The sequence below is a fragment of the Cervus canadensis genome, chromosome 7 (genome assembly GCF_019320065.1).
Source record: "Cervus canadensis isolate Bull #8, Minnesota chromosome 7, ASM1932006v1, whole genome shotgun sequence".
Classification (NCBI taxonomy): domain Eukaryota; kingdom Metazoa; phylum Chordata; class Mammalia; order Artiodactyla; family Cervidae; genus Cervus; species Cervus canadensis.
In genome coordinates this window covers 12,878,261-12,892,340 of record NC_057392.1, presented here as the reverse complement: position 1 = coordinate 12,892,340, position 14,080 = coordinate 12,878,261, and the positions used below count along the sequence as shown (strand labels likewise).

The following is a 14,080-nucleotide window of genomic DNA, read 5'->3' as shown; positions in this document are numbered from 1 at the left end:
CACATTACAACATTTTTAAAAACGTAGCATACTATGTTACCATATATTAAGTGTAATTAACACTTAAATGCTGAGTGGTTTCTCCTCTCACCTGTGATGAAGACCTCGGAGCTTACAACTTTCGGTGAGCATCATTGTCACCTGAATTTCAGAAGCTTGATCTGTATATAAAGAAAAAAACATTGTCATATATAGTATGATAATATTACACTTATGACACCAATATTTTCTGATATTAGTAAGGAACTATCTCAAAGAAGGCTGAGAGTCAAAGAACTGATGCTTTTGAATTGTGGTGCTGAAGAAGACTCTTGAGAGTCCCTTGGACTGCAAGGAGATCAAACCAGTCAATCCTAAAGGAAATTAACTCTGAATAATCACTGGAAGGACTGTTGCTGAAGCTGAAGCTCCAATACTTAGGCCACCTGATATGAAGAGCTGACAGACTGGAAAAGACCCTGATGCTGGGAAAGATTAAAGGCAACAGAAGAAGAGGGCTACAGAGGGTGAGATGGTTGGATGGCATCACTGACCCAATGGACGTCTGAGTCTGAGCAAATTCTGGGAGATAATGAAGGACAGGAAAGCCTGGCGTGCGGCAATTCATGGTGTTCTAGAGTGTCAGACACAGCTGAGCGACTGAACTGAACTGAATCTGTTCCATCAATCTTAAGTCTATATAACACTTTCTTGATTACTGTAGCTTTCTAGTTTATCTAAAAATCAAGTATACTATAAATTCTCCAAATTTGTTCTCTTTCAAGATTATTCTGGCTATAACATTTCCACATTGATTTTAGCATCAGTTTTTCTATTTCTATGAGAAAAAACCTGCTGGAATTTTTATCGAGATGAGTTGGAGCCAACTCCAGGAGATAGTGGTACACAGAGCAGCCTGGTGCGCTATAGTCCATGGGGTCACAAAAAGTCAGACATGACTTAGTGACTGAATAACAGACCATATGGTAAATTTTCATGAAAAGTTTCAGGTAAATCTAAACAGGTCTAGCCTAAAATTCTACTGTAGTACACAGAATCTCATTGACAAGGTCAATATTTACAAATGCCAATAAGGATAAGCTTGACTACATAAAGTTGAAATTAAATAAGGTTTCAGAAACCAAGTAGAGAAAGTAACAGACTGGATAAATATCTGCAACACATAAGGCATATAAAGGGCCAATTCCCCCACCTCCCTTAGAGCTCATACAACAGGAAAACACATTTGAAAAAGAGGCAAAGGATATAAACAGTTTACTTAGAAAAGAAATACAAAGAATCAGCAAAATTAAAAAAGGATTTTCTGCCTCATTCCTAAATAAAGAAATGCAAATTAAACTGTGAAAGTCGCTCAGTTGTGTCTGACTCTTTGTGACCCCACAGACTGTAGCCCGCCAGGCTCCTCTGTCCATGGAACTTCTCAAGGCAAGAATTCTCAAGGGAGTGGGTAGCCATTCCCTTATCCAGGGGATCTGCCCAACCTAGGGATAGAACCCGGGTCACCTGCATTGCAGGGGGATTCTTTACCATCTGAGTCACCGGCAAATTAAACTAGGAGATGCAATTTTCCTCTTAAGATTGGAAGAGACAGAAAAGTCAGCAACCTGCCAGTTTGGGCAAGAGTGTAAGGAAACAGGCTCATGAAGACCATCTTGGGTAGATACAGGAAGCAACATCTAACAAAATTTTTAAATACATATACCATGTACCATCATCAATCCCACTGCTAAAAGTCTACTCACAAAAACTCATCTATACATAACTTAACAAGAATACTGTTCAATTCTAACAGCAAAAAACTCAAAACAACCAAAGACCAAAGTGCCCATCAACAGAGACCTAGTTAAATTTTACCATGCAAGAACACTATGCAGATATCTTAATTTAAAAAGTCAGATTTATATGCACTGACAGAGGAATATTTACAAGATACATTAAATTTTAAAAGCAAAGTAAAAAACTGTGTTTATGTGATCAGCTATATTTCAAAATCAAATTTATTTGGATGTCCATCAACAGGAATGGATAAAGAAGATGTGGTACATATATACATGGAATATTACTCAGCCATAAAAAAGTATGAAATAACACCATTTTCAGCAATAAAGATGAACCTACAGATTGTCATACTGAGTGAATTAAGTCAGACAGAGAAAGGCAAATATCACATGATAAGGTCATATGTGGAATCTTAAAAAATCATACAAATAAACCTCTTTACAAAACAGAAATAGAGTCAAAGACGTAGAAAACAAACTCACGGTTACTACAGGGAGAAGGGAAAGAGGGATAAACCAGGAGACGGACTGACACACACTACTACATACAAAATAACCAACAGGAACTTACTGTATGGCACAGGGACTCAGATCAGTACTGCGCAATGACCTACTCACATGGGAAAAGGATCTAAAACAGTGGACATGTGTGGATGGATAACTCACTCACTCTGCTGCCCAGCAGAGACTAACACAACACTGTGAATCAACTATACTCCAGTAAAAATTATTTTTAAAAACGGTTTTTGAAAATTAGATATATTTGGATGTGTTCTTCTTCTTACTGGTAAAGAGTCATAAGAAATTGTTTAGGGTGGTTACTTTTAGAGGTGGAAGAGCTACATTTTGTACTTTTCTGTCCTGTTTAAATTTTCTAACTTTACAAACATACAACTAGAAAAGAATGACCACAGGAGACTGTGGTGCATTTTATTGTTTCCTGCTTACCTCTATGTAGCTAAACAAACAAAAAGAACTACCATTACATTAGTAGAAAAAGATTTAATTTTCATATACTAGTCAAAATTAGTAGGATTATTCTATTTACTTTTTAGCTTCTGAACTCATGGTTTTCTCTCTAGGTAACAAACAGAACTAAAACTGGCTTTTAGTTCAATGTTTTTGAAATAAAACATGATAATGCAATTTATTAATATCTTTAGTCTACACCTTCAAAAGAATCTAAAGCCATCAATATCTGTACAAATCTATAAGGATTCCTCTATCTTAATAGAATAGAGGATTTTCTTTCCTGTTTGAAAAGAACATTTCCATTAAGTGAATAAGTGAATAGTATATTTTCTTATGTAACTGAAAATGAGTTTTAATTTTTTAAAATGGTTTTTAGATATCAAAAACAAAGTTAAGAGTATACCTTTAAAAATACTTTCAAAGAAACCAACACTGTATGTCAACAGTAAAAAAAAAAAAAAAAAAGGTATAATAATTACATCTTATGATCAATGCAGTAGGAGGGAGAAGAGTACAAAGGTTGGAAAAGCCAACATCAGCTTCCAGTCCTACCGGGAAAATGTTGAACCATCAATTTAAAATCGAGACCACCTAAACACAGCACCATGAGTACATACTCACTCCTTAAAAGTGGAGCGGTTCAAAAGCGAGAAATTATTAATTTCCACTTACTTCCAAGCGACTAACCATGAATCACTCAGATGGCTCATTAAACTTTTGTAGGAATACAAAATGGTAGACACAAACCCAAGGACTTAGAAACACTTGCTATTTTGAAAAATCACTTTACCCAATGTCTGCTGAAATAAATTTTAGTGTTTAGAAACTATTTAAAATTAGATCATTTCAGTTAAATGCAGGATTAACGTCTTTTTTACTTTCTGTAATATAAATAATTTTTAATCAAATAAAATGGTCAAAACTATCAGTATTTTGGGGCGAAGGATTTGTTAGAATTTTAAAACTAGTATAGTTGGGAAGTCTGCAACTTAATTGGTAAGAGTTATCTTCCTGCTAGCTAGTACAGACATCCAAGTAAAATAAGAAGTAATTTCACAGTGTCATTTTTTGCATAATTTTTCAAGTACTTAACTTTGATAAGCATATTCTATTAAGCAAGGGACACCTAAGCTGGATAATGAGCTAAGAAAACTTTGGGGGGAAATAATTTTATACATTTAGTAAGGAAAAATCATTTTCCTGGATTCTTTACCCAGTTGGCCCTAGCCTTTTAATTTTAAATACTGAAAGGTCTAACTTCAAAAGGTATGTATTTGAAAAGAATACTACACAATAACTTACATTCTAAAAGTTTCAAGAAACAACAAAATGATTTTTAAAAAGCCTACTTATTTCTAATTTGTAAAAACTTAGATGTTACAAAAGAAAATAAGAACTTAATACCAATAACCTCAAATTAATTCATTTATTTTATGGAATTCAATTTCACAATATTCACTGTGTGAAATTCAGATTCCTAATTTCAATCTCTGGAAATTTATATTAGCATATCCATTAAGTTTCTGTGAAAAATTATTAACTTTTAAAGAAGCCAAACTCCAATTTTGTGCTTATGCCTAAAGGAAAGGTCACTGATCTTTGTGAAGTAAGCCAGAAAGATAAAGACCAATCCAGTATACTAACGCATATATATGGAATTCAGAAAGATGGTAACGATAACCCTATATGCAAAACAGAAAAAGAGACACAGATGTACAGAACAGACTTTTGGACTCTGTGGGAGAAGGTGAGGGTGGGATGTTTTGAGAGAACAGCATTGAAACATGTTTATTATCAAGGGCGAAACAGATCAGCAGCCCAGGTTGGATGCATGAGACAAGTGCTCGGGGCTGGTGCACTGGGAAGACCCAGAGGAATGGGGTGGGGAGGGAGGTGGGAGGGGGGATCGGGATGGGGAATACATGTAAATCCATGGCTGATTCATGTCAATGTATGGCAAAAATCACTACAATATTGTAAAGTAATTAGCCTCCAACTAATAAAAATAAATGGGGAAAAAAAAGTATCTTTGTATTTTTTAGCTGTATTTCTAATTGTACAGCATGTAACAAAGCACACAGATTTGTGAGAGAACTTTGTCAGCTCTATGTGGCTTCAATTAAAAAATAAAAATAACATTCCAAAAGAATAAATCTCAGTGATACTCAATCATGTGGAGCTATCTAACAATTTTAAAGCAAATACTGTGGTCAGTACACTTCCTCCGTGTTTCCCACACAAACCATGACCGTATCCTGGCTAAGGACTCACTGTGCTTTCTCTGGTTTCCGTGTAACTCAGAGAGAACATTGTAATTACAGTGGTTAAGATACAGAAACAGGCAAGTGACTACAATGCAAATGTATACAGACAGAGAAATCTTATCTTGTGAAACAGTCCCAGTATCTGCATTGTGTTTTCTTATCACTATTTCCTTTTTTCCCCGATTCCAATCCTAAATCAACCCAATTCTGTATAAAAACCTCTTTAGTTAATTCTACATTTATTCAGAACAAATTAATAACAGCTCAGTTCTAAATTATCCATAGAACATTTACAAACCTCACAAGAAATATTAGAATTAAGGGGAAATGTTTCCTTTAAAAAGTGGAAAAAGTGTAACAAAAGACAGATGTTATTAAAATTAGGGCTCAAATTTTACATTTACGAAGAATAATAGGTAAAGTACCCTTCAAAACTAGTCAGAAAACCTAGTGGGACCAAACTTAAATATCAGTTTTTAAAAGTGTTCTACGGTTAGGGGAAGTGAATGAATAAATATTGAACACAGTAAGTTAAACCATTTGTTTAGAAAAGAAAAGTGTAAGCTTATGCTTGTAGCATCCTTAAACAATTTTGCTAAATTAAAAGAAAGTAAATTCCTAAGATTTTTTTTGGTTAGATTAGTACAATCCAACTTTTTAGAAAGGATAAACATAAGTCCTTCATACTTTCCAAGAATTCCTTTAAGTAAATTTAGAAACATAAGTTCTTATAAATTAACATTAAACATAAGTTCTTATAATTTAACGTTGTGAACTTTATAAAACTGTCACCTCCTACTCATAAAGCTGAATTTAGTTTTGCCCTCAATTTCTGCATTTGAAATGCTAAATTCGTTTTTCCAAAATATTCTAGTTATCTCACCTTACATCAGACACTGTCAAGGCATTAAGCACACTTTAAATTACCACATTTTTTCCTTCTCTTAAAGTAAGCAAATAGACTCAACTAAGAATTATTTTAGTTCAGTTCAGTTGCTCAGTCGTGTCCGACTCTTTGAGACCCCATGGACTGCAGCACGCTAGGCCTCCCTGTCCATCACCAACTCCCAGAGTTTACTCAAACTCATGTCCATCGAGTCGGTGATGCCATCCAACCATCTCATCCTCTGTCATGCCCTTCTCCTCCTGCCCTCAATCTTTCCCAGCATCAGGGTCTTTTCAAATGAGTCAGCTCTTTGCATCAGGTGGCCAAAGTACTGGAGTGTCAGCTTCAACATCAGTCCTTCCAATGATCACTCAGGACTGATGTCCTTCAGGATGGAGTGGCTGGATCTCCTTGCAGTCCAAGGGACTTTCAAGCTTTTACAAATACCAATCATAAATCATTAAAATTTTGATATCATAAAAAGGTTTGCTAATTTACCAGTATTAGGCAATAAACCATATTTTAAAATATTCTAATATATTTTTATAGGGAAACTCTAACTGAAAATTTTATATAAATCAGTAAGTGAAAATCTAAGCAATACATTTCTCCAAAAGGAGAATATGTGAAAATAGGTATTCTGTTCATGAAAATATAAACTAAGTACTACCTTTTAGAAAACAATCTGGCAACGACTATCAAAATTTTCAAAGCAAATACCTCGTGGGGCAGCAACTCTAACTATGGCTGTATCTGTAAAACTCTACCAAGACAGAACACACACAAACAGATACTTTCTGCAAATTATATATAACAGCAACAAAAGGGGATACCGGGAGTGAGAGGAAGGCAAATAACAGCTATTCACATAAGGTACAGTGGTTTATCTTTTTCTTTAAAATTCCTCAGTACTGGGGATAGGGGGTGCTGAGATGTTTTTTAAGAAGGAAAAACCAAATAATTGGAATCTAGGAAAAACATAATATTAGATATAGGAAAAAAGAAGTTAAGTGGATGCAGTTTAATTGGAAGCCTGAGTACTACCTGGGGCTTCCCTTGTGACTCAGCTGGTAAAGAATCTGCCCGCAATGCAGGAGATCTGGGTTAGACCCCGGGGTTGGGAAGATCCCCTGGAGAAGGGAAAGCCTATCCACTCCAGTATTCTGGCCTGGAGAATTCCATGGACTCTATAGTGCATGAGGTCTCAAAGAGTCGGACACGACTGAGTGACTTTCACTTTTGAGTACTATCTAACAAATGCATAATGTCTTAACTATTAGCTTCTATTTTCTATACCTTAATGAGAACAACACAAATCTCCTAAAAGTTAGGCTGTATGAGCTAAATTAACATGGACTGATTGAAAGGTCTGTCACACTTTGAAAACCTGAAACAATTTCACTGGCATAAACCACCTTAGACAGAAAAGCATTATGGAGACAGGATGGGAACAAATCTTACCTTTAACTGTTTTCACAAATGCTTGTTTTTCTTTATTTGGATCTTTTTCATCTACTAATATCCCATGGAAAATACGCCCAAAAGTACCTAGAAGGAAAAACAGTAATTACTGAGATCATATGATATGCTCATAAAATTATAAGTACAAAACTTTTTGGCACAATACACCTTAAACATAACAAGGCCAAATGTGATCAACATTACTCCAGCCCTAGCGTAAAAAGACTCAAATCTTTATTTTTGTTCTTTTTAACTACAAAACATCTTAACTTGTTTTTAGAATTTAAACTGTCTATGAGAATTCATTCTGAAATAGCCTAAACAAACTAACGATATAGCTAGGAGCACTGAAGCTCAGTAATGGGCTATCCATAGAGACGTTTATGAGTTTCTAGGCTTAGCTTCAGAGCAATGACAAAGGAGAAAAATGGACTCTCCTTATACATTCAAAAATGCCAAAAAAAAAAAAAAATCTGCTTCCGTTAATGACTATTTGCCTCTGGGACAGTTCAAGCCCCTCCCTTAGCTGTGACTGACAAATAAGCATCTCTAACTGATAGATGAATTCAGAATGACTCAGATGCATCCAAAACCCTTCAAACTGACTTATGGAAGGGGGGAAAGTTACTGTCTATTTAACAACTTGAAGAGTTCAGGAAAGTATTTTATTATTAATTTCTGTCCTCTTCTTTCAGCATTGTCCCCAGTCAATACCCTGAAACTCAAAAAAGAAAAAAAGGGCCAGCAAACAGGGAAGGGCAGGGTCTTATCTCTCAAAAACCTATCACGTGTTAGTTCATTTAATATACATCAGTTCATCTAATCTTCATATCTAAAATAGAAAACATAAGCCCATATTTACAGACAAGGAAACTGGCTATAAGAAATGATTTCTCTAAGGTCATGTAGGTAATAAATTATGGGACTGAGATCGTAATTTGGGCATAAGTCCAACACTGATGCATCTCCTTCTGCCGGAACCCCTACACTTTCCATCACAGAGAAAATTACTTAGAATGTTTCAAAAAGGCCTGTGAGCAAGTGATCATCTTTGGACAAGAACTAAACAGGAAATATCCTTTTAAAGGTGATAAACACTAATAATCATGCTTTAATATACTTGAATATCAAAATTGTACCAAAGCTTAATAAGGCAAGCTAAAAGTCTAAAGAAAGGGAAAATAAACATCAGTTTTATAGAGGAAATAAATTGTGCACTGCTTTCTATCCTAGGGATGAGATGAAATTCTTAAAATCTGAAACAAAAAATATTTATACTAACAGTAAATCTTCCTTGAAAACCTGATTTTGAGAGAATAGATACCTTCTTGGAGTACATCTTTTAGAGTTATCCTCTCCCTGGATATTGCGATATCCTTCACCTTAGCTTTCGCCTCCAAAAGAGTGACACTTCTCAGGTCGTTCTTCTCTATCCGCAAGGTAGGATAACCTGAGGAGCCAACAAAGCCAAACCAAGAAATATAAATACCTTCTTATGGCATCAGGATCAACTAGTTCAGTTATAACCCCAGGAGTCAAGTCACAGGAACAAATGAAGGTAAGAATCAAAAACAAAAAAGGACACACAGGGAGAATTATTTATGAAGGCCATACCAAATTTTAAAGAAACACTTTCCCACCTACTCCAAAACCTTAAAATGCAGAATTAAAACAGGAAACACTAAAAATAATATTTTATTAATACCACTTCAACTGCTTTTCTGCCAAATGAAACAAGCTTTGACTCATGGAATTAATCTAATCCCTTAAATGAACTACTTTTTCTCCAAAGATTTTCTAATATAGTCTCCTAACAAAAAAACTTTTCAAGTGAAATGTTTGTGAAAATATCTTTTCTTAAAAAAAAATATATATATATATATATATATAAAAAAAATTGGTTTAATCATTCTAGCATCCATACAGCCTAGTCATACCATTGTGAGATCCATATTCATTTTTCAGTTCCCTTAATTCATATTCATTCTTAATATGATGATAGCAAAACAAAATTTCTGGACATAAATTAAAATTCTCATTCCAACAAAAAAAGCTAGAATAAAGGGAAGATCTAGTGTTACTAGCAAGCAGAAACTGGAATGGTATTTTAGGGAAGAAAAATCCCGAAAGAAAGGGTGGACTCAGACAATGATTATCAGTGGCTGCTGGAAGAACTACATGAAAAGCTTTGAAAAACTTTATTAAAAAGGATGGATTAGGATGATAAAACCTGATCCCATTGATCAGCAATTTGACCACGATACATTTAGGTGTGTGTATGTGAATGTCTAGTATATATGAGTGTTTAATCCTTCCTGGAGTTCTCTGAGTTTCTTCCATCTGTATACTATTGTGTTTTGTTATTTTTGAAAACTCCTGGCTCCTTTATCTTCAAGTATTTTTTTCTGCTCCTTTCTCTTTTTTTATTTACAGGCAAATATATTTCTGCTGTTTTTTTTAAAAAAAAAAAACTATTTATTTTGTATCATACATTAATAAATGAAATATCTATCTCCTTAAGGTAATGTCTACAAAAACAAGTAAACTTATTGGTGGTAAATTTAAAAATCTGTCAAAAAATAACTGCACTTCCACTGATTTTTTAAGATGCATTTTGCTTTTAGCATATATAATAATTTGCTTATCTACCTCTTTAAGGTTATATCCACAATCAAGAAATGACTCTAATGAGCAAAGCTAAACATTTAAAGCAATGATGTGTTTCTTAGGAATAGTTTGAACTACCCTCACATCTACCATTATATATCCTGAGGACCATACATCTTTCTTTCCTTGGTAGAGATGTTAACTGCTGCTATGATTTCTCTTAGATTTCTTTTAAGCTCCAATGCCCCTTCTTTCCCCTTTCGTTTTTCTTGCCACATCTCTTACTAAAGAAACTAGATCAACTATCCTGAAGAAAGTCCAGCATCTGACTCTACCAGTGTCATCTAACTCGTTCCTCTATCCCTGTAAACTGAAAATCAGTCTTACAGCCTTGATTAGATCCAGGTTAACTCTCTGCGGGGGAAGACGACAAGAATATTCCACCTGGGAATACAAACTAACTAGCTATCCTACTTTTAATGATGCTAAGTTTCAGTAGCAGATTCAGGCAGTGACACTATGATCCCTCAAATGGTAAAGCTCCCTTCCTCCCTTTGTTCGTATAGTTTAAAACATCGACAATCTTTTCCTGAATGAAGTATTTTATTAGGGGATACAAGTATGATTTTATGATTCTATCATTCCTTCTGCATTTATTAGCTGGGATTCTTCTGTAAAAAAAAAAATGTTCCCTTCATAAGCCAGCACTATCTGGTTACTGCAAAATAGTTCATGCTCTGCTGTCAGAGTAAGGTATTATTGGTGCCTCAGTTAACTCCCATAATGAACTTTATTTTAAAAAGTATCACTACAAATTTGTGGATTTTTACACATTTCTACATTTCACATTTATATCACTTCAATCTACTGCAGTCATTATTCTTTTTGATGCTCAATGGTTCCATTTTGGAAAGCTCTTGTCTTTAGTAGTTTCCTTGATTTTTGGCTCAGCAAATGTCCCAGGTTATCTTACTTATTCCTGACCCAGTCCTGAGATCATCCATTTCTCCAAAGACTCCTGATTCTTCTTAATGAGAAACAATATTGAAAGACCATAGGAGGGCACTGGGTGAAGAATACATATTCTTATTTTTTAAGTAATGTTGTTGATCATTTTTTTTATTGACTTTACATTTTGCATTCACTCCTAGGATCATCTGTTTATTTGGGGGCTGTGCTGGGTCTTGATTGCTGTGCCTGGCCTTGTCTCTAACTGTGGTGTGCGGGAGCTGCTCTCTAGATGCAGTGCCTGGCTTCTCACTGTGGCGGCTTCTCTGGTTGTGGAGCACAGGCTCTAAGGCACGCGGGCTTCAGTATTCTGCAGCATGCAGGCTCAGTAGTTGTGGTCCACGGGCTTAGCTGCTTTGCAGCCTGTAGGATCTTCCCAGTCCAGGGATCAAACCTGTGTCCCCTGTACTGGCAGGCAGATTCTTAACCACTGGACCACCAGGGAAGTCCAAGAACTGATATTCTTAATTTTAGTTTACTAGAAAGTTAACGTCGGAGAAGGCAATGGCACCCCACTCCAGTACTCTTGCCTGGAAAATACCATGGACGGAGGAGCCTGGTAGGCTGTAGTCCATGGGGTCGCTAAGAGTCGGACACGACTGAGCGACTTCACTTTCACTTTTCACTTTCAGGCATTGGAGAAGGAAATGGCAACCCACTCCAGTGTTCTTGCCTGGAGAATCCCCAGGGATGGGGGAGCCTGGTGGGCTGCTGTCTATGGGGTTGCACAGAGTCAGACATGAAGTCACTTCAGTCGTGTTCGACTCTGTGCGACCCCATCCCTGGGATTCTCCAAGCAAGAACACTGGAGTGGGTTGCCATTTCCTTCTCCAATGCATAAAAGTGAAAAGTGAAAGTGAAGTCGCTCAGCCATGTCCGACTCTTCGAGACCCCATGGACTGCAGCCTACCAGGCTCCTCTGTCCATGGGATTTTCCAGGCAAGAGTACTGGAGTGGGCTGCCATTGCCTTCTCCAGACTTAGCACTAGCAGAAAGTAAATGTCAGTCCAAGGGAAATAAAGGTAACTTGCCTACAAGAACCTAATTAATCAATGGCACCAGTGAGTTGAGTCCTGACTTGTGGCCCACTGTCTATCCTGATGATTGTGTTGTTTCTTGTTTGATGAATGACATTGCTCAATCCTCATTATGTCTAAATTATACTCCAAGAATGATTATTTTCCCCTGAACAGCTACAGTATAAAAACTTTCATTAAAATCCTGTTCAAAAAATGGAAATTAGATCTCCAATGGCAGCTAGTTTCCCATCATGATCAGAAAACAATGTAAAGTCCTTACCACAGCCCATGAGACCATCAAGTAATTCATTAAAATCCAAGTCTCTGTCTTCACACAGCTCAGTGGCTTATTCTAACGACTTGAAAATCCTCCTTTTGAATTTGTACAGAAGTGATTCAGTAGCCCTTTTAACATAATCTATAGAAACCTCCCTAAAACTAATTCTAACAACTAAACCTAAAATTTTAATACTCTAATTTTGGAATGTTTCATTCAGTGTTCTAGAAAACAAAAGTTTAAGCCTAATTCTGTACATGTTAGATTCTATGAATGTAGCATGGCATATGTCCCATAAGTAATTAACCACACAGGACCAAGGACAGACAGACCATAAACAACTTTAGTAAATCATCTTTAACTTTCAGAATTAAATTAACTCTTACTGGTAATAGAAGTTGCATTGTTGGGTGTGTCGGCTCTCAAATACTGAGTCGTCTGGGTAGATGGCTGAGACAGCCCTTGGGAACTACTGCTGGCACTGATGCTGCAAATAATTTTTAAAAGAGAAACACTTGGCAAGTCAGCTTCAATGAGACATTTCCTTTTTCAATACACACAAAATACATGGAGCCATTATAACCAGCTTAAAACCTTAACAGAGATCACAATAATGCATGGATCTCCATCACAAATGTTTCATACTGAAATTTTACTCTACCTCATAATGCAGAGCTCTATTCTTTTTCTTTCCTTTCTATCTCCACAATCATCAGGCAATTCATCATATCAAAGTCATTCACAAATGTAGCATTCTTCAAATACCAGAGAGCAGTCTTGAACCTCATACAATATGTTAGGGAACTGTGGACCAACACTTAGGAAAGAGCTCATGCCACTCCATTTAGATCACTTTTAAGAAAAGGAGTATAAAGACAGGATTCTTTTAATGATGGTCCATAATCAAATGGCCTACAGATGATGGCATATGAAAGCAAATCAAACATGCTCAAAGCCTGGGAAGGGATATCCTACCTGGTTCAAGTCTGTTTAATCAAATACATTTTGCTTCTTCTACTTCCCTAATCCCACCTTTTTGGAATTTCTAGAACTTATTAGAAATCATTAGCATTTGAAGCATTTTATTATGCCATATTTTTTTAAGTAATCAAGAGACCCAGAAGACGGTAGGCTCAAATAAGTTCATACTCAAGATTACTACAAATCAATGTCCTTTCATCTTGTCAGTGGACAACCACCTTATCTCAGGTCACTCTCGATCACATTCTAATTACACTGCCTCAGTCTAGTAATTCTGCAGCAGTGGAGAAGTAAAGCATAGAAATTCAGCATGAAGTGTGAAATCAAAGGCAAGATGTCATACCCTCAAGAAGGAAGGGCTACCTTCCATGTCTCCCTTAGCTGCAGGATTAGCAGAGTCCAATCAGAGACTCCGAACTCTCCTAAATATGAAAATCTTTTGAATGACCACACCCCACACAATAGTTCTATATTTTCAAAGCCCAATGATTAAAAATACACATAATGACAAAAAGCTGCTACTAAAAAATTGATCTATATAGGTCTACATGTATAGTAGGTACAGGATAGCACAGTGAAGAGATGGAAAGTATAACCTTGAAATCAAAACTGCCAGCGCCACCATTTATTAAGTAGCTGTATGACCTTAGGCAAAATAGTGCTTTTGGAGCCTCAAATTCCTGATGGATAAAATGACGATAATACTACCTCCTGAAAAGGTTGCTAAAATAATTACATGACAAATATAATCCTTTTAGATCAGTGCCCTGCCCTCAAATATACATTTATAAAGTATTATTACTATCTATATTCAATTATTACTAATA

The 14,080-nt window shown here is 35.9% G+C and overlaps 1 protein-coding gene across 2 annotated transcripts in view; it reads right to left on the bottom strand.

The window, feature by feature from the left end:
• The window catches only part of RYK (receptor like tyrosine kinase), a 118,305-nt gene that overhangs the window by 52,561 nt on the left and 51,664 nt on the right, over positions 1-14,080 (bottom strand). The window contains exons 7-10 of one of the 2 annotated variants that reach the window (XM_043474369.1): positions 12,659-12,759; positions 8,686-8,811; positions 7,362-7,448; positions 92-161 (exon numbers count right to left, since the gene is read on the bottom strand). In XM_043474369.1, coding sequence (XP_043330304.1) covers positions 92-161; positions 7,362-7,448; positions 8,686-8,811; positions 12,659-12,759 — 384 coding nt within the window. Of the gene's footprint in view, positions 1-91; positions 162-7,361; positions 7,449-8,685; positions 8,821-12,658; positions 12,760-14,080 lie in introns of both variants that reach the window. The other variant, XM_043474368.1, reaches the window with a different exon arrangement.